Source organism: Topomyia yanbarensis, chromosome 3 (assembly GCF_030247195.1).
Source record: "Topomyia yanbarensis strain Yona2022 chromosome 3, ASM3024719v1, whole genome shotgun sequence".
Taxonomy (NCBI): Eukaryota; Metazoa; Arthropoda; class Insecta; order Diptera; family Culicidae; genus Topomyia; species Topomyia yanbarensis.
In genome coordinates, this window is record NC_080672.1 from 96,888,964 (window position 1) to 96,910,686 (window position 21,723).

At 37.8% G+C, this 21,723-nt stretch overlaps 2 protein-coding genes across 2 annotated transcripts in view; both read left to right on the plus strand.

Annotated features, from left to right (window-relative positions):
- Positions 1 to 21,723, plus strand: part of LOC131687988 (high affinity cationic amino acid transporter 1-like) — a 400,280-nt gene that overhangs the window by 53,062 nt on the left and 325,495 nt on the right. The window lies entirely within an intron of this gene.
- On the plus strand, positions 559 to 21,597 carry LOC131687990 (facilitated trehalose transporter Tret1-like). Its single transcript, XM_058972109.1, has 6 exons — positions 559 to 1,176; positions 19,254 to 19,749; positions 20,421 to 20,595; positions 20,658 to 20,999; positions 21,055 to 21,241; positions 21,315 to 21,597. The coding sequence occupies exons 1-6, from the start codon at positions 1,135 to 1,137 to the stop codon at positions 21,564 to 21,566; spliced, it is 1,494 nt and encodes a 497-aa protein (XP_058828092.1). The 5' UTR covers positions 559 to 1,134; the 3' UTR covers positions 21,567 to 21,597.

Below are 21,723 nucleotides of genomic sequence, written 5' to 3' on the forward strand. Positions count from 1 at the left end.
GTAATATGTTGACTCCAAAAAACCAAAACTCTCTATTTTAGTAGGATTTGTGCCCTACGCTGGAAATCGTGTATTTCTCGCATTTTTTCATGTAGCAAAAATCAACGGAACTTTTGCGATCTTACTTAGACCGCGAAAAATTTGTTTTCTCGGACATTTTATCATTGATATTAAATTTTACCATGTAGTCATGAGTATAGTGCGTATCTGTATTATTCTTAACGTATTTAGAAACGATTGTAAAACTGGAATTTAGAAAATGGTATATTACCACCCCTTGCCACTAACTTCATCCCTAGCAATTTACCTTAAATTTTTCTCAATTCATCATGGAACCCCACCCATTCATTTTTTCGCATAATCACTCAATCAAACTTCACTCCTCTTCATCACGTGCCATCAGGACTTTCGAACACACACACATGCTTAAATGATCCGCCACCGAAAGCACAGCCCACAGCCCCATGTGCTTCCGCGAACGTGACATTCACTTCTAGCTACTTTGCATCTCAATAAATTACTCTATACCTAAGTACTACTTCCAGAACCGCATAGCGCTTGACTAAACCATGTCCAGATGATCTGTTCCAGCGGTCAGTCACAGACGAACACTCGACGGGCAATAACGCGTCGCTATACCGCTTCTGTCCTAACGTGTGGCCAACGCCATCCGATCGCGGATTAAACTCAAACTGTCGGAATATAACTCGCAAATCACGAGGGCACGTTTGACCCGGGAGAAAGTGATTGAAACATGTGCCGCGAACCGGGTATTATAGGTAGGAGTTAACCGCACACCGGAAAAAGCCGGTTTCGTTGAGGCTTTTACGAGTAAACTTTTTTTTCCGCCGGGAATCACCTGTTGTTGGTCTACATCGAACCGTCATCGAAGTTCGGCAATCAAATTTATTTGGCACGTTTGGTACAAACTGAAACTAGCGGGAGGAATAGTAAATTTGTAAATGTCAAGCGTAAAGTGAAACACAACCGAACAAGCTGTCGAGTGGAAGACCGGTAGCACCCGGAGTGGAAAAATGTGCAGTGATTTTAATTTGATAACAAAAAGTAGCAGTGTATAGAGTCTGTTACAGTTCTAATAACATTCAACACGCAGTTGCAACCAAGGCTTTCGAGATGGATTCTGAGTCGAAAATTACGATGGCTGCTTTGAAGCAGGTTAGTGACGAACGATCAATCCCACGAGGAGTGGTTTCGTATACGTGTTTAGGCTAAACTAACAGAACGAATCAAAAGACAACAAGTGCTAGAAGAGTTCACTAGAATGCATTACTACGTGTACGAATACCAGAGCAAAGGCTAATATAAAGTTGAGAACTTACATTGATGTTGTGATTTTGCAGGGAATAATTACTCAAGTTGTTATCGTTTTTATCGTTTCAACGGTTAAAAGATCAAAATGGAAATCATAAAAATTGTACTATGAAATCAAACAGAAAACTATTTCTGCTATCAGTGAGAGCAAATGGAAAACTCATTGAGATGTTGAATGTTTCTTCTTTACAACAAAAGAAGTGTTCAATTTGAAGTTTTGCCAAAGAAATATAATCAAAAACGAATCTTCTAGAAACGCAGAGTATGTAAGGTTATTTGATGCTGACATCAAAATACAATATCTACTTGCTGAAATTTTGATATTCGAGTTTGCTCGGGTTATGCACGTCCATATTTTTCATAAGCAACAACGTTTATAAACAGCGATAAAAATTGGTTTATGATACTTTTGCTAGGGCAATATAGTCATAGATGGCTTCAACTCAAACCAACAAATAAAAAATATGGCAATAGAAAATAATGCTCGACTTTTCCTAAATGATGCCACATTCCCATCACATTTAGAACCAATATACAATATGCTGGATACGTTTTACTGAAATTAAAACTGCAAAAATTAAACCACTTACATTGCGATAAGCTTCCAGGCGTGATAGCTCTTTTTAAACCATATATAACCAAAAGTCATATTATGCAACCAAGGCGAAATGATATTTTCGTACAAGATTGGATAATATATTATAATAAACATTTCGTTTTGAGATGCGCAATGTCACTCCAGATTAATTTTTGAACCGGATTAATATGGAAAAGTTGGATTAGAATGTTTCGTGTTCCACTCGTCAGTAACTGACACCAACTTTCTATCAGATAGACTATATATCCAAAATAACACCTAATTAATATTAGTAAACCCCAATATGATTTAATCCAGCTACTCCTGAAATTAAGATTTCTGGGCCGCGATACATTAAAAAATTGAAAATAATGGATTTTATTAAATTATATAACACAGTTAAATATTTTGATTCTGATATTTTGTTTCGTCATAATATCGTTCCTGTATCATTTGTTTCGTTTCATAGCGTGCTTTGTGTTCGCTCGCTTTTTTCTATACGTGAACACTTTTCAATGGTGTGCACCGGCAAGTGATTAGGCTATTGTAAACCAGCAGCGAATGTGTTTCTGGTCTGTTTTGTGTCAATGTCAACCAAAATTATTCCAAATTACCTCTTCTAATACTGTTGCGTCTATCAAACGGGAGTGTTATCTCTCTACAGGGTGTTGACTCATTTCTGAATATAAAATTCTCTGATCTTTCAGACATTCTTGTACATGGTTGAGCTTTTTCAGGCAACCTAATTTAAAGATTTTCCAACTAGTATGACATTTTGTTTCTTTAGCGAAAGCATCTCTTCTACCAATAAATATAACTCATAATTATCTTTTAATACTTTCTTTGGCAAAAAAAAATTTATTTCGATTATAGATATTTTAACCATAAGGTCATTCACCTCTTCGGGCTATAAAATGTCTTAAGAAAAATCTCTAACCTATACCTATGTGCGGGGATGGGATTCGAACTCATCAAGAGAGCTGCGTACAAGGCAATCGGTTTACCAACTACGCTATGCCTGCCCCTGGCAAAACATGGTCTTGGTACTATAATCCCGTTATGCTATTATGCTACTGAGTTAATAAGACAACCCCTTACTATCTGTACTAACACACACTAGCGCATTACTTGTTGCTATGAAAATTTAAATATCTGGAGTAATTCTTACGGAACTAGAGGTGATAGATGGAACAAGCAAAAGGAAACTTCTCACACACGGAAAAAAATGTTTCCACATATAAAAAAAGTGAATAAAGTGCCATTCATTCTGGAACAATCACGTTTTAACATTACGAAAACAGGACCATGAGCAAAAACATGTGTTTTGCAATTATGTTCAATTTCTCTTCAGTAACGCCCGAATAAAGAAAAATATTTGTTTTTATTTTGTCACGGCTTACGCTACGTCATTTCTAAAGCCGAACGCACACGAGGCGAAAGGACACACGCCACAAAAAATATTCACTATGAATTTTGTTCTACCTATTCCAACGCGGCAACAACAGCAAATCGATTTTCTGTGTGTGAATGAGTTCACAACTTTATGGACCTTATTCACAAAATCAAAGCTTGATTCATGATGTTATTCATAGATTTAGGAACATTAGTTTAAGAGATCCGTAATCTAATTTCACGAAACTTGGAATTTTATTCATGAATCCTCGTGAACTAATCCATGATACCTAATATATTATTCACGATCCAATATCCGTGCTCGTGAAATAGTTCATAGAACTATGAAATATTGTTCATGTATTCGTAAACTGGTTCATGATTCCATATGATTTACGATCTACTTTGCGTGCTGGTGATATTTAGAAAGTATCCCTAATCATTTTCAATTTCATGCAACATATCATGAAAATTGCACGTGAACTATTCGGAAAATTTGGAGTATTATTTGTGGAATCACTTTTGTTCCATGCACTTTTTGATGAAGACTGCTACCAACCAGTAAGAGGTACGAGCGGTAGATATAAGGACATCCAGCATCGTTATTTATATGATAAGATTCAGTGTGATATCTGGACAGAAAAGGAAAACTGCACTGAGCACCACAAATCATTTTCATTATATAGTTCACAGAACAAGATTATACGAATCAATCATACTTTTATGCTTTCACGATCCAGTTCATATGGTCACGTTACTCCGAGTAAAAAAACTATTGTACACTGAAAGCCATTCGATGAAAAAATAACAAAACCAAATTCTTGTTTTCCTAATTAGTTGATTTCAACAGAAAAGTTAAAATCGTAACTAAATTTTCCTTTAATTTTACGAGATTCTCAAATAATAGTTATTGAAAATTATTATTGATTTTGATTCAAGACGCACATCATACGAAATGACAGCAAACTAGCAAAGATGCACACCTTACTGAAATACATGTAGGTAGCGACAGCAACCATTCATACACGCCGGGCATAACGGTTATGTAGGTAGGTAGTTGTCTCAGCTTGGGAAGCTTGTTGTAACCTGGACGCAACTACCTGAACCAGAAAATAAACAGAAATTATAACTGACCTCATTGTTGGGTTTAACTAGTTATTTAAAACAATTTCAACATACTTAAGGTTGTAAGTAAAATTTCAATTATTAACAAATTTTGTAATATGCAATATGATAATCATTTTTCTTTTGAGATGTCAAACTAGATGTGGAATAAGTATGAAGTTTTTTTGTAGTGATGGCTGACTAAATAGAAAAGAAATAAAAGTTCATCCGAAATCGAAATCATCAATCAATTACAAACAATCCTTAAATACCTTCGGCCATTTCTTCTCTTTTAAGAGTGCAGTTCATAAAAAGATAACATTATGAGAAACATAACTCAATATTATATTTACGTGTGAATTACTGGTAAGCGGAGTATTTGAACGATTTAATTCCATACCTTTATCCGTCGGTCGGTGAAACAAAACGTTTGAAATATCCTATGTTGTATTTTACGATGAAGCAGTTTATTTCAACAATGAGATCAGTTGAATTCCAGTCGTTTGTGTCTTGTCTGAAATGGTAGTGTAACGGCATATGTAATTGTGTCCGGACTGAAACAAACATCACAAGCTGAGACAAGCTTTTGCGCAGGTTGGCTTTCCAAGTTTTGTGCTAGGCTGAAACGTTCGTGTCCAGACTGAGACTGACAGCATAAAATCAACAGTACTGGATTATTGTTTTCAACAAAAACTTAGTTTGCCCAAATGTCAACTAGACGAAACCAAAAAATCAACTAATTTTTTGGTTCAAATTGTGATGAATCGGTAAATCCCGCTAGTCTGACAGAAAAATCCGATAGTAAACTCATAAATGAAATAGCACGGTAACATAATGAGAAACCACAGAAATCGCGAATAGGCTCCTGAAATCATGAACATCGCTTGACTGTAAGCAGTAACCCAACCAAACATTCGAATGTAACGCTGTGTTCGGGCGAACTAATATTTTGGAAACACAAAAAGTTTCATGAATACGTTCTTTATTATTCATGATTTCAGGAACTTTGTCACAGTTTTCGTAAATCGATCAGTTAATGAAATCGTGATCTTTTTTCATGAATTTAAGAACAAATTGTTTTTCCGTGCAGGCACACGGTGGCACGACGAGTGACAAAACCCCAAAAATCAATATCTTGTAATTCTTTTGTAAATATATATTTTATTTTCCTCTCAGTTTGAATAAAGGTACCTCAAAATTTTACTATAATCGGATGAAAAATGAATTTTTAACATGTCGTTGAAGCAAGTGATGTTGAGGATTTCTGTTCAATTCAATTCATTAGACTTTTTAGTACCTTAGAGTTTCAAATGGCGATATCTCAAGAGCTACACAGCCGATTGGAGCAATTTTAAGTTCATTGAAAAGAAGAATGAATATACTAAACTATAGATGGGAGATTTTTGTGCAAAACTGATTTACGTTTGTTCTGCATAAAAAAACCAATTAAAAAGTTTCATATCATATCAGTAATTTATCTTTATACGTCTTCCAATTTTTGAGATGGACTCTCATGGGTCAATTATCCTGAATCTGACTCAAAATTTAGTGTAGTTTTAAGATATATGGGGCTCATTTGGACATTTTTACGCCGAAGTTGGTATATCTATGTTTTTGAAAATACCCATATGGAGACGCCCTGTAGCTCATAAATCTCCTTTCAAATTAATTGCCTAAACAACATCATATTACTGAAAAATTAGTGATATTGACTAGTTTTGTCAATCATTTCTGCTATCCGATGAGATTGGCTACTATGATTAGGGAAATGAGATTGGCTACGTTAAATGGTTAATATAAACATATTAACCCTTTAACGACCAACGCATTCAAATGGGTTTAAATAAAAGTAGTCGAAAAAATTAAAGGGTTGTGTACAGGACACGACCACGGTGACATTAAAAATGTAGCTTTTTTCAATATAGTATATGGTTTAGTCACTTAGGTGCGAGTGTGTGCGAATGCCAACGTTACCGAAAATCGATAGCGCTTATTGCATCGCCCGGAGACGATGTTGCTCGTATGGGATAAGAGCAACAACTGATTTAAACGGACATGCGTTGCTTCTATTTATGACTTTTCGCCTTTCATTGAGCAACTAAGCTGCCCTCTTTTGACGGCTGTGTCTGAGAAATCTGCCTCACGAATGGTAATTTTCCCGTTTTTCGTGAACTTTTTAATTTTACCAATTTCCAAACGTCTACTTTTATTGGGGAGATATTAAATTATTACCAATATTTAAGTTAGGTGTTTCTGAATCGGTTGGTGTATGAATGATTAAAATCCATCTAGTAATATCGGAGTTATAAGCGTGCAAACCTTACATAGTTTCGTTACATGGGAGATAGTTTAGATTTTAGAATGACACCTAGCCCCAGATAGTGGAGTAAGACATTTTTAATGTCAAAAATGAAATTTGGAATATCAAAACTGATGGCAGAAATGGATTGAGCGACCCAAAATTAGTTAAAAACACCAAGTTTTAGCCACATAGACCACTTTGTATGAACAAGTGCCACTGTGAGGCAGTCTGAGTTAGATAGGAACGTGATAACCGTCAATATACAACTAACGAAGAGCACCGTGCTACACGGTTGTAATATGCGGATTATAATTCGGAAAACGTTCCAATGTCTGATAAGCACAATGTTTCAGAAATCAACGATTTGTTGGTGAGGTTGAGTTGAGGAAGCCAAATTCATAATTCAACACAGTGACTGTTAATTTTAAATATTGCCGTGTCAGTCCCTCCGATCAAATGGTACCACTCCTATGGAAGATGAAATTGGAGCTCAGGCTTCCAGAAAACTTGCTTATACAGTACCGTCATACATGCAAGTTTATACAGATTACAATTTTGTTCAGGCAGCAACCAATATTACAACAAAGACTACATCCAAACAAACAGTCAGCTCCTCCAATGAAGAAGTAAAATGCCAAATGTCTTCAAACTGTTATAAAGTTTTCGTGCTAACAGTGTATCGTCGCAAATAAACATACGAACATAAACATAATAAACTTTAGGCATGATGGATGATTTGCATAATATACGTTGGGTATAATGGACGATAAGAAGAATTTACAAAAAACTAAAATTATCATAGTTTTTTTATTATGCATATTTTACACGAGCCTGTTTTATCGAGTACACGAGTTCATATTCATCTCACTAGTCAGGATGTCAGACTATTTAGCTGATAACTCGACTTACAGTGTTTAGATTGCGCTTAAATAGGTTCCCAAGAAGCAGTATAATTAGAAATTTTACTTGGGAAATGCATAATACTTGCATTTGAACGAAGCGAAAAGTCTAGTACAACGCACCCTTATTCATCTGACCATTTGAGCTAAAAGCGTTGAATTTGGGATGAATACAGGTACTGAGATGAATGAGGGCACAGTAACCCTGTGTCATTGGGGGACAGCCAAATGAACTATATTATGCGAATGAATTATTTAATGCTCATATGCGTAGGTATTATGTTCTATTTCCAGTGTTACAGAAAAAGGTCAAATATATATATATATATATATATATATATATATATATATATATATATATATATATATATATATATATATATATATATATATATATATATATATATATATATATATATATATATATATATATATATATATATATATATATATATATATATATATATATATATATATATATATATATATATATATATATATATATATATATATATATATATATATATATATATATATATATATATATATATATATATATATATATATATATATATATATATATATATATATATATATATATATATATATATATATATATATATATATATATATATATATATATATATATATATATATATATATATATATATATATATATATATATATATATATATATATACACGACGCGACTGCGATATCCGTTCAAATCGAATCCACTCAAGAACTTCCTCCGGAGGAAGAGTACAGGTTTTTGGCTGGCTTGATTCTCGACAGCGCGAATCAAGCTCAGACTAAACCAGTACCGGGCGCGAATACCCAAGGACGGTCTCTCACACTGTGGTAGTTGTACGCGGAGAAGTCCACTGCCTATAAGGTCTTCCGGGAAGACGGGTTACCCGCTAGCTATCAACAGTACCCGTCGTTAGAAAGGCGAATGAAGAGTCTAATGAAAGCCAAAAAACGCAGGCCGGTTCGTCGACGGGTTAACGAGAGGAACAGCGACGAGCACTCTTTGGACTACGGCTCGACGTAAGCGGAACCGAAACAGTACCAACGAGAACGTAGAATATTCAAACCACTGGATATTCGCTTTCGCCAAGAAGATCTGTCCGGACTCTGTCCCGGAACAGAAAACGTACCGCGCCGCGTCTCCTTATGATACCGCGAACGAAACACCGTTTTCGATGGTGGAGTTCTCACTTGCTCTCTTGTCATGCAACAATAACGCCCCAGGGTTAGACAGAAATAAATTCGATTTGCTGAAGAATTTGCCTGACACTGCAAAAAGGCGCTTGTTGAATTTATTTAACAAGTTTCTTGAGGGTAACATTGTCCCTCATGACTGGAGGCAAGTGAAGATCATCGCCATCCAAAAACCAGGAAAACCAGCCTCCGACCACAACTTGTATCGATCGATTGCAATGCTGTCCTGTATCCGGAAGTTGTTCGAGAAAATGATCCTGTTTCGGCTCGAAAACTGGGTCGAAGCAAATGGCTTACTGTCAGATACACAATTTGGCTTCCGCAAAGGCAAAGGAACGAACGATTGCCTTGCGTTGCTTTCTACAGAAATCCAAATGGCCTATGCTAACAAAGAGCAGATGGCATCAGTCTTCTTGGATATTAAGAGGGCTTTTGACTCAGTTTCGATCAACATTCTATCAGAGAAGCTGCACCAGCATGGTCTCACCAATTTTAAATAACTTTTTGCTAAACTTGTTGTCTGAAAAGCACATGCAGTTTTCGCATGGCGATTTAACAACATCGCGATTTAGCTACATGGGTCTTCCCCAGAGCTCATGTTCGGACATGCCGTAGACTCAGGTGATTCACATTTCTAATGCCAAAAGACTCTGACTCCTACGGTAGCAGACAAAAGGTTAAGTCGCCGGTGAGCTCTAAGCTTGCATATATGATCCTTCCACGCTTTTCTAAACTTTCTCCTTTCAACACCTTGCTCTCCCTTGAGTACTATGGCTCTAAATATTGAAAAATATACTTCACCTTCCAGTCCCTTGCTAATTAAATGCCGAAAAAACTGTCGACTAATGATAGCACTGGATAAAGAATTTCTTCATCTACTTTCCACTTTTACCAGATTTGAAATATGAAACAATAAACAAGAATTATGGTATAAATTATTTTCCAATTATAATGTAAAGGATGCTGCGATTCAAATTTTAAACGCGTTTTTCTCGAAATCAATGCACTGTCACTTAGTCCGGTCTGAGCTAACACCGACCATGTCTAAGTCCCCTACTCTACAACTTTTACGTGAATGACATTGATAATTGTCTTGCATGCTCTCTAAAGCAACTTGCAGACGATGGAGTGGTCTCTGTTACAGGGCCAAAACTGCCGATTTGCAAGGACCATTACAAGATACTTTGGACAATTTGTCTGTTTGGGCTCTCCAGCTGGGTATCGAGCTCTCCACGGAGAAAAGTGAATTGGTTGTCTTTTCTAGGAAGCGTGAGCCGGCGCAACTCCAGCTTCTATTAATGGGCGTAACGATCAATCAGGTTTCACATCTAAATATCTCGGGGTCTGGTTCGACTCTAAAGGTACCTGGGGATGTCACATTAGGTATCTGAAACAGAAATGCCAACAAAGGATCAATTTTCTCCGGACAATAACTGAAACATGGTGGGGTGCCCAGCCAAGAGACCTGATCAGGTTATACCAAACAACGATATTGTCGGTGATGGAGTACGGGTGTTTCTGTTTCCGCTCCGCTGCGAATATACACTTCATCAAACTGGAAAGAATCCAGTATCGTTGCTTGCATATTGCCTTGGGTTCTACCGTTCTACCGCTGAAAAATCGATTATGGGAACTCTCATATCGATTGCTCATCCGATGCGATATCTTGAACCCGCTGGTGATTGAAAACTGCGAGAGGCTCGTCGAGCTTAATTCTCAAACCCGTTTTATGTCCTTGTACTTCGACTACATGGCACAGAGCATCAATCCTTCTTCGTATAATCCCGACCGTGTCCCTTTCTTTGATACTTCTGATTCAACTATATTCTTCAATACATCCATGAAGGAAGAGAACTTTGGAATCCCGGATGATATACGCCCGCAAGTGATCCCTAATATATTTTATAATAAATTCCGAGAAATCTTCTGCGACAAAATGTTCTACACCGACGGATCAAACCTCGATGGGTCCACTGGCTTCGGTATCTTCAATGATAATGTCACCGCTTCATTCAAGCTCAATGATCCTGCTTCAGTTTACGTCACTGAATTAACCGCTATTCACTATGCCCTTGGGATCATCGACACTTTGTCCAGAGATCACTACTTCATCATTTCGGACAGCCTCAGCTCTATCGAGGCTCTTCGTGCGGTGAAGCCTAAAAAGCAACTCCCGTATTTTCTGGGGAAGATACGGGAGTCTCTGCGCAAGTTATCTGAAAAATCTTACCAGATTACCTTTGTTTGGGTCCCCTCTCATTGCTCTATTCCGGGTAATGAAAAGGCCGACTCTTTAGCAAAGGTGGGCGCTTTAGAAGGTGACATCTACGAAAGACCAATTTGCTTCAAGGAATTTTTCAGTATTTGTCATCAGAGAATAGTTGGCAAAACTCGTGGAGCAATGGGGAACTTGGACGATGGTTACATTCTATTGTCCCGAAGGTATCAACGAATCCTTGGTTAAGGGGGATGGATGTGGGTCGAAATTTCATACGTGTAATGTACCGGCTTATGCCCAACCACTACACATTGGATGCGCCTTCGCGGCGTATTGGGCTGACAGAGAGTAGTCGGTGCGCTTGTAATGAAGGTTACCACGATAGCGATCACGTTGTCTGGGTATGCGCCGGGTATTGTGATGCCAGGTCTCAGTTAAAGAATTCCCTTCGGGCCCGAGGTAGACCACCCAATGTCCTAGTTCAGGATATGCTGGCAAATAGAGATCTCCCCTATATGTCCCTTATTTACATCTTTATAAAAACGATAAACATCCCTATTTAGCCCCTCTCTCTTATTTCTCGATCCAGCAGCTCCCTGTCCTTCCTTGTAGACCCGACCAGAGTGCCACCGCCATCGCCCTGCATGGAAGGAAGCTGAAGCGAGAGCGACTCGATGGTCTGATAACTTCCCCGCGGGTTTGAAGAATACCATCCGCCAATCCGGTACTCGAAGACCTACTGACAAGGCACTGTGTAGCTGATCTCCCGTTTGCCCGAAAGTTACAAGTTCTGCTCTTCTCTCCATGTCATCATATACGCCTTCTTTCTCCTGACCTTGATACAACTGCTGCTACACCGATGATGGAAATAAGCTCCCCTTTAAATATCTTAACCAAGCATAAGTCTCCTTCAAAAAAATCAAATTTGTATTCTGTATTCCTAGTTTTAAGATAGCTGTTAATTTTATTCTTCATTAAAACTATTGTCCCCCATCTTGTAAATAGAATTGCATCCTCAGGTTTAAGATTTCTGTGAAATTTCTCATAAATATTTGTTCCCTCTTTTATATACCAAACTGTATATTTAGCTTTAAGATAGCTGTAAAATGATTCGTAAAAAATTATACCTCCCCTTTTGTATATCAAACTGGATTCCTTGCTTTATAATCTTTCCATAAAAAAATCTTTTGCCCCCACTCTTGTATCTAGAACTGTATTTCTAGTCTTAAGATAGCTGTAGAATTCTTCCTCTCAATATAAAAAAAATCTGAACATTGTAACCTCCTAGTGTTAAGTATTTAAAATGTAAAAAACAAAAGAATTTGGCACCGCCAAGCTAACGCATTTGTGCCTATCAAATAAACGAACTGAATAAAAACTACAAGGGGCAGCCCTATGGGGTTGCACGAGCTGTAGACGTAGGACTATACTATTTAATGCAAAATATTTATTTTCTTAGTACATTTATAGTAATAATAAATCAAACATATTTCTTACGTATGGTTTAATCACAACCAATCAACATCGAATATTACATATTGAACCAAACCTTCTTGGTTATCAGGTCATTTCATTTGTAGTAGGTGATCGAATCCGATTAAACTTATTTAAGAAGATCTGAAGAAAGAAGACAGAAAACGGTGGCCGAACTAATTTCTGGAACTAAATCTTTATAGAGTAAGATTAGCTTGTAAAACCTTTTCGATTGTGTGTGATAAAAAACCCGGACCAGTGAAGAAAAATTAAATTTTAGACAATATAATCACATTTCGTGTATAGACCAAGCATTCTAGTTATATTTTGCCATTATTATAACTTTCCTAAAGTACGCATACAAATATAGCGAATGCAGTGGTCTTAATCATATATCGAAACTATAAATATATAAGAATCGAAAACAATTTTATATATGCACAAGATGCGTTTTTACAACGGTTTTTCAAGTGGCAGTGTATTCATTCATAAATAGGCCTTGTAGTATGTACCTATTAGTAGAATCAAAGTACTATAGGCTAAGTGGAAATGAATCACGTGATGGGGAAATGAACCAATGAATTGATCGAACGTAATTAATAAACTTTCGTTGCGTATTTTAGTAACAAACTAGATCTATCTACCTACACATTCGCCTCAAACATTAAGCGCACAAAGCAAAATGAATCAACGCTGATGATGATGGGTAGAGCGAAAGCGACAACTAATACCACGACACTATGTTAACCGTGTTTGCAAATGGAGCTCGCATGTACAAACTATTTTGTGTACGAATAATTATACATAAAAGTGTGCTGGAAACGAGCACAACACAAAAGATAGCATACCTCCACAGGCAGTGTAACGGACTTCTAACTCAGCTACACTGGCTGTAAAAGTACACAGCGCAGTGATCTGCTTCGCCTTCCGCTCAACAGGCGACTGAGCTGCTTCGGCGAAATCCGTCCGTTTAAATAGTCGATGATGACGTCATTCATAGAAGCGTAGCGCTAGGTACACAAATCTGTCGTGCTGGACTAGGGAAGCGCTATCTTCTGTGTGTAAATGCGCGATATTTTGACTAGGTTGCACATTATTTAAATTTTTAATGCCATGATATTAAAAATCTTTGGATTTATCTATTGGAATCTATTCTTAGAAGTATTTCGGGGCGACATGCGCAAAAAATTTGAAAATTTATCGTGAGATGGCTGAATTATATGCGTTTAAAATTGGACCACTTTTCGTTACATACCATTTTTGTAGAATTTGCAACGTGCACCCCTATATCGAAAACAAAAACGTAGTCCTACGTCAAAAAAAAATGGAGAATAAATAATAAATCAACGATTGCATATATCAATTTGGCAAACTTATGCGTGATTTTTATTATATGCAAACAATGTTTAGGGAGAAATTCGGGATAATTTAGATAACCGAAACTTAGAAAACAGTGTGATGGTTGCAAAACTCCAAAAAAAGAAGTTCATTCTATGAAATGGTGTTGTATTCAGCGCTTGAAATTCAGGAATCGGAGATTTGTGCCTTGCCGTAATTTGTCTTTTCATTATTTCCCTGATGGAAAGGATTGGGGCAGTTGTAAGGTTTGGGATAAGCAAAACAATGACACAGAGAACATATACAATACGGAAGTATTCTTCACTCCTAAAGGAATAAAGACACTTCTCGATGAGCGGATATATCAACACCCACCAAGAGATACCATCATTCAAATTCGGCCATAACGGATTTAGGTTTATAAGCTTTCGTTGTGACTTTTTGGAAGCCAAAATTCATTGTATAATCCATTTTTGCTAGAAATTCCAGGAAACGGTCGTCGATTCTGCAAAAATACTACTGTATTTTCTCTGTAAGCGACTTGGTTCTCAAATCTTCCCAGTAAACTTCCCTAGTACCAGGATTATGAAAATCAAGCCTCATCATCTCCACGTAATGTAAAGGCTGTATGGTTGGACCATAAAACGGAAGTCCCCTGCCTTCCCACCTATCTCCTCCAATTTATGTTTTAGTCAGGTACGGTTCGTTATCCAGAGAGAACCAAACAATACCATACCTTAATAAGCCAAACCCACTGAACCCGGAGATAACTGGGTTAGGAGGGATTGATAGGAGACACCCGTGAAGATCTTTTAACAGATCATCCTTCAGCGCAATCGAATAGTGATCTTTCTCCAACCTTGCTTGCACTCGATAGGTATTGAGACTCGAAGACCCCATGCAATGAGCCGAAGCATTGTTGAAGACAGCACCTCTGTATTTGCTCTTCTTTTCTTTGATTTTGATCAAATTTTTTCCTTATTTGTAAGGAAAGAGAAGGAACACGTTTCTCGCAACTACCAGTATTCACACCTGATGTTATAGGAAGTGACTTAATTTTCGATTCTAGTCTAGTCTAGTCTACACATACACAGCCAATACATGTAGGGATCCTGGAAAATTGCAAACATTCGCCTACAATTTTTCTTGTCAATATTAATGTGTGTGGTTCATATACTATGTGACACAAACATTAAAGCGGCCAGGCCAACTGTGCAGCGTACAAAATGAAGATGATTCAAAATAATACGGCAATCAAATTATTCATTTAATGGAGAATTTGATCAACGAATCATTTTGAACCTTGAAAAAGGAAGAAACGTGGACAACGGTACACAACCGTTTCAATTTGATAGGGGTTTGATAAATCGTTGGGAGTGACTTGGCTAAGAGGGTTAATGTCACTCCTTTGGTCCTACGTTCCTGGGATGGGGCAGAGGTTATTAGACCTGCCCTGCCTATAAAGCCAAGGTTATAGCGCCTTTACTCGCTCTCTGTAATAATGATAAAGAAAATTGTCGAAATCGGTTAATTAGTAATATAAAAACGAAAAACCCTCCAACATTTATATTATTATCACTTAATGAAAAAATATTACTTTGAAAAATGTCATGTAAAATAAATTTTAAAAGAAACATTGGTATTCCTAGGTTTCAGACTAAACCGATAAATGAATGAACGAATGAATGAATAAATGAAAGATACTCCCTTGTTTGCTGCATCATTGCACTGTCTGTCTCGTCGGTCAATTGTAGTTTTTCACGTTCATTTTGTACATCACTGTAGGGTCACTGGGATACACTAAGTATTTCAACTACTTTTTCGTTACTGTCCAATAATTGTTCGTTTCTGATTTCGTCTATTCGAGATGAATTGCAGCCCAACGTATGCTTCTCTGTTTGACTTCCTGTTTCTTGCTTGCTGTAAAGCCTCTATTCTTTTTCAACAACTTTTCACCACTTTTCACGATCACCGTATGTTAATGTTCTTATCTCTCACCACTTTGTTCCATTCTCTTCGTGTAAAACTAACCCCCACTTAATTTCCCATCCCTAGCTTCATTCACCGACTAAGAAAATTTCTTACTTCCACTTCTTATTGCTGTTCTCTACCCTTTACACTCTAGTGTCACGCAACTTTGCTACAACACTATTCCAATTTACAGTAAAATACACTTAAATATAAATTCAAATTATCAAACGCGTATAAATTTTCTCTTTGCAATTTTTTCACTTTGAAAAGTTTCGAAAAGTACGACAGCTGAAAATTTTTTTACTTGCTTCGTCAAAGGTTGCTGCGATCGAACTCCGAAGTGACTTAATTTTCGATTCCCCCGAAAATACGAAAAGTGTCTACATTCATCAATGGTTTAATAAAAAATAGTGGGAATTTACAATCTAGCAAAGTCCACAAATTAAATCCGATTTTTTCTACCACTTATAAAAAATTGGACGTTTAAATGATCAAAAACGATATACTTATGATCAGATAACGACGGTCCGAGATCGTTGGGTATGAACCAGCTTGCCAACTCATGCGTCAGAGCAGAGAGTTACATCTAACACCTCTTCTCTGCCTTCTCTAAAATTTTATCTGAGCTGCCTCAAATGATGTGGTAAGTATTTGCATCACTACCGATTATGAGTGGAAACCCATTTCTGCCACAGTATGATATAACCCTTTTAAAAGGTGATTATTCATTATGCGGCAAATATGCCGAACAATAGACGTATTCTCTGTTTATGTTATCAACAGTCATATTGACTGTGACGGCACAATTACCACGAGTTGTGAGGTCGGATAAAGGATATGCATCGGTAACACTATTCACAAGTTCACATGCAAGAGGCATTTCACGTGAACTTGTCATGCCATTTTGTTGTAAGCTACGAAGACTGGGTTAAGTAGCTTTCCAACAAAGAAGTTTCTTTGATGCAAATACGGTTCTTGAACCAATGGAAGCTTTCCTTCATAGTTGCTGTACGTTTATGCTCAAGATTAATTTGTGCTCCTCGAACCATGATCGCTAGCATATTAGTTTCGAGTATATAAATAACGGCTATCGGATGAGCACGAAGCTCGAATTTCGTTGGTGCCAAGCGACGTCCGTTCATCTTAACCTAGCTAACAGAAAACTAATTTTTGGTGATAACATTCTGCTTTCGTTGTACAGGTAGGTAAATGATCGAGGCTAATATCATAAGTGAAATTTCAGATAGCATTGTGGGAGATAACTTGCTATCTTCTACGAAAAAGTATATTGCGTGCGCTCGCATTTATTTGACCACTGTAAAGTGCATAATTAAAATTTTATAGAATCTCAAAGTGCGCATTAATTTTTAATCTTGAGGAGGGAAGTGCATTGTTTATATTCACATCTAATGGTAATGGGCGATAATTTGAGTTAAAATTGTTGTTTTGAAAACAATTGTCGTACATGCCCATGTCGTCGTCGATATAGCCTTGTTGCTCATGATCTGCACACACGAGTGTGAATTTCTCGTCTTTCGTAATTGTTCCCTCACTAATGCTGGTAGTTAATTTTGAGATACTGTGCTATATTTCTCCTTAGGGGAAAAATTTAGGCAAAAAATAATTTTTCTCTAATTAGGAGAAAATTGCTTTAAACCACATTTGTGTGTTAAGGACACAACACCATTTAACTAAATTAGTTATGGAATTTACGTTTCGACTTTGTCTCATCAGAATCCGACTCTAACTTAATGACAGGACTAAGCTAGCGACGGATTAACGCTAGCTCCAACATCGAAAACACTATTTCCATATCAACTTTTGAATAGGGCTGATAAGATTTGTAAACAAACTTTTGTTTTACTGATTTCTCTTAATTTGTTATAATTTCAACCCAGAAAACATTTGAAATTGATTCTACGTAGGGCAAAGATCTTGCTTCATGTGTATTTTTTATGAAATTCAAATCGGCTGCGGAATAATGAGCGAAATAAGTTTGTTTACATAAATCTCATTAGTCCTTTTGAGAATTAATATTGATTTGTGCTTCTGATTAAACCCCTAGTTTTGCGTGATGTGCCGCGAGATAACCCGGCCAAACCATTCGGAATTTGAATCGTAATCCTAAATGGAGTCAGCATATATTCCAGCTCAAATGCAACAACCGATTCCAAAACCGATTGAGTCGGAATTGGTTGTTGCATTTGAATTGGAATTCATTCTGACTCCATTCAGAAATCCGAACCGATTCCGGAATGGGTAAAACTGGGTGTCGTATCCATGGTCGAAGCATTCTCCGCTTCAAAGAGTCTTCACCTATCAATAGTTCTTAACAGACTGAATCGTATTCGCACTTCCATCGGTTTCTCTGCCGCAAAATATATCAATACACGCTTACGTGTGTTCGATGTCTGTAGTCACTGCATGACACGCTGAAACGCACACAGCTGTACTCATTGCTCTTGTATTTTGTCAACCAGTCAATCCCTCTTCTTCTCACAAGGCATATATAGTGAAACTTACACACCAATGAGACTGCTTGAATGTTCTTATCCTGTTGCATTCACATTCGTACCGATTCATTAAGGTGGAATGTATACGTTATACTTACATATTCTAATATTGGAATGATATTTCTTAAAATTATCGGTTTTAGATAAATTATTTCTCTTCCAACAATATCTTATACACTACACTGGGAAGGAGTTCATATTAATGAAGTCGCAAGTTGGTTTGGTTTAGCAAGCCACTGCAATATGCACCATGCTATATTTCTCCTTAGTGGAGAAAACTTTAGCCTTAAACTATTTTTTCTCCACTAAGCAGAACTTTGATTTAAACAACATTTGTGTCTAGTCCTGTCACTAAGCTAGTATAGGATTCTGATGCGACGAAGTCGAAACGTAAATTCCGTAACGTATGACGGACTGTATCGAAAATAAGTTATCCTCATATATAAAATATGAAGTATTAATCAATCAAACGGTTGATCCTTTATTGTACGAGATTACATTTTTGGACGCTCTAGCCCATTTTTTAATAACTGCATTACAATTCCTGTCTGTATTTCAATTTCATTGCTAGCCGAAAATAACCAACAAAATCGATACATTCAGTAAAACCTCACGGCGGCTCCAGAAGAGAGAAAGCAATGAAATTGAAACACGGATAGGTATTGTAGAGCGAATCAGTTATAAACTCGGAATGGAGAACTAGAACTAGGCAGACTCATATGGACATGAGCAAAAGGAAATGTGAAGAATCCTTTGCCTTCTGCTTGTAGGAGTTGGGCGTTCCGCCCAAGCCTACCGCGTGTTCGTTGATAGAACGTATTTCATCATCATTTCTACCGCCAACGATACGATTACATACAACTAGTATAAACTCCTTACAAACCTTTTTGTTCGTTGCAATCTCCCACAGACACTGCTCTCACTATCCGTTTCCCTATCCTACTTCTGCATCGGCCTGGTACGCGGCTACTCGGCGCCCGCTGTGCCATCGATGAACGAAATCAACCCTGGCCTGCTGCCGGACAAAAACATAGCCTCCTGGGTCAGTTCGATACCGCCGTTTGGAGCCTTCTTCGGCAGTCTAGTGGCATTCCCGCTGATGCACAAAATTGGCCGAAAGTACACAGTGATGCTGACGTCACCCGTTTGGGTCACCGCATGGATTCTGATAGCGACGGCGGAAGATTGGAAAATTTTACTTCTAGCCCGGATGCTGTCCGGATTCGGAGCCGGATTGACGCTACCTTCGGCGCAGATCTACGTCAGTGAATGCAGCGATCCGAAGATTCGAGGAGTCATAGGATCATTGCCCGCACTGTCCATGTCCGCCGGAATCCTGGTTACTTACGTACTGGGGAAATTCATCGAGTGGCGGTTATTGGCGTGGGTGTGCTGTGGCGTGGCAAGTGAGTTGTTTAGTTGTCACAAACTAAAATCGATACTTATCCTTTTTTACGTTTTAACGACATTCAATTAGCTAGAGATTACTGGGTAGGGAAAGTTGTGAAACTTAGAGCCATAGTACTCAAGTGAGAGCAAGGATGTGAAGTAAACAGATCGGAAAACTAGAAGTGGCAGGGTCATTAGAACAGGCTTAATATCGTGCGGGCTTAATTTTTGCCTTCTGATAATGAGGGTCGAGCTTAGGCAGAATAACTACGAATCACCCGAGTTCACTATCATGTGTCCTTGATAAAGGTAGACGTATCTATCTTTACCGTGACAACCGGTTGTCACGGTAAAGATAGATACGTCTACCTTTATCAAGGACACATGATAGTGAACTCGGGTGATTCGTAGTTATTCTGCCTAAGCTCGACCCTCATTATCAGAAGGCAAAAATTAAGCCCGCACGATATTAAGCCTGTTCTAATGACCCTGCCACTTCTAGTTTTCCGATCTGTTTACTTCACATCCTTGCTCTCACTTGAGTACTATGGCTCTAAGTTTCACAACTTTCCCTACCCAGTAATCTCTAGCTAATTGAATGTCGTTAAAACGTAAAAAAGAAAATGTGACTAACATAGTCGAAATAAAAAAGGAAAAAAGATACTTATCCTTTTCATTAAAATTTTAGGTTTTCTATTTGTCGCAGTGATTAGTTTTCCTCAATCGCCAGTGTGGCTTAAAACTAAGAAACGTTACGAGAAAGCACATCACTCCGCAAAGTGGCTTCATTTACAGGGATTTACGTTCGATCCAAAGGCTCAGGAGATACAAAAAGCAGTAATTAATGGAATGGCGCTCGAGCAGTAAATTGTTATCTTACAACTCACAGAAGTAGAAGCATTTAATAAATTATCTTACCTTCTAGGAAGGAGAAACCTTTCTCCAGGAAAGTCCTGTTTCGCAGGCCAGTCCTCGTACCGTTGGGAATCGGGCTCGCCTTACTCTCGATTCAGCAGTTGAGTGGAATCGATGCCGTGATCTTCTTCACCGTTGAGATTTTCCGTTCGGCGGGAAGCTCCATGGACGGCCACATCGCAACGATCATTGTTGGTGCCGTACAGGTACTGAGCAATTTCTCAGCCCTGTTCGTCGTAGACCGTGCCGGTCGGAAGCCACTATTGATCTTTTCCGGTGTCATCATGTGTTTCGCGATGGCCTCGATGGGAGCCGCCTTTCATTTGAACTCGGTTGGAAATACCTGCTTCGGGTAACTTAAAATTCATCTGATTTTGACATTCACCTAATAAATTAAAATGTTTCAGGTATCTTCCACTGGCGAGCCTGATAATCTTTATGGTAGGATTCTCTATCGGCTTCGGATGCATACCATTCCTACTGATGGGTGAACTATTCCCAACCGCACAGAGAAGTCTGCTAAGTTCGCTTGCTGGATCTTTCAACTTAGCAGTGATGTTCATAGTGATTAAAACCTATCACCCCTTAGAAGATGTGAGTATTTTTTCCAAAAGCAGCAACAATACTAAAATTATATATTCAAACCAAAATTTATTTTAAATTTAAGGTCATCACGACTTCGGGAACATTCTGGTTGTACAGTATTCTGTGTGCCATAGGAGTGGTGTTTGTGATAACCTGTGTCCCGGAAACGAAAGGACGCGATTTAGAAAGTATTCACAAACTGTTCGAAAAGACTCCCATGAAAGCGGACAGCATAGAATCTGGTGTTAAACAAGGCCATGACAATGTTGCCATGAGCACTGGAGATGAGATTTTACCTTGTGCTGAAGCGAGCAAAATAGATACTAAACTATGAAGAGTTCAGCTGTGCTTTACTAACAAAATAATATTTGAATTACTTTCCTTACTTCCGAAATCCAACAAGAAAACTAATTGGCCACCGGTGTAATCGATTACACCCTCTCAACTCCTGTTTGATAGAACAAAACTTTTCTAAGGTGACAGTTCTTGTC

Coding starts and splice junctions, on each gene's coding strand:
- LOC131687990 (XM_058972109.1), top strand. CDS start 1,135: ATGGATTCTGAGTCGAAAATTACGATGGCTGCTTTGAAGCAG. Junction 1,177..19,253: donor CGATGGCTGCTTTGAAGCAG/GTTAGTGACGAA, acceptor AATCTCCCACAG/ACACTGCTCTCACTATCCGT. Junction 21,000..21,054: donor GTTGGAAATACCTGCTTCGG/GTAACTTAAAAT, acceptor AAAATGTTTCAG/GTATCTTCCACTGGCGAGCC.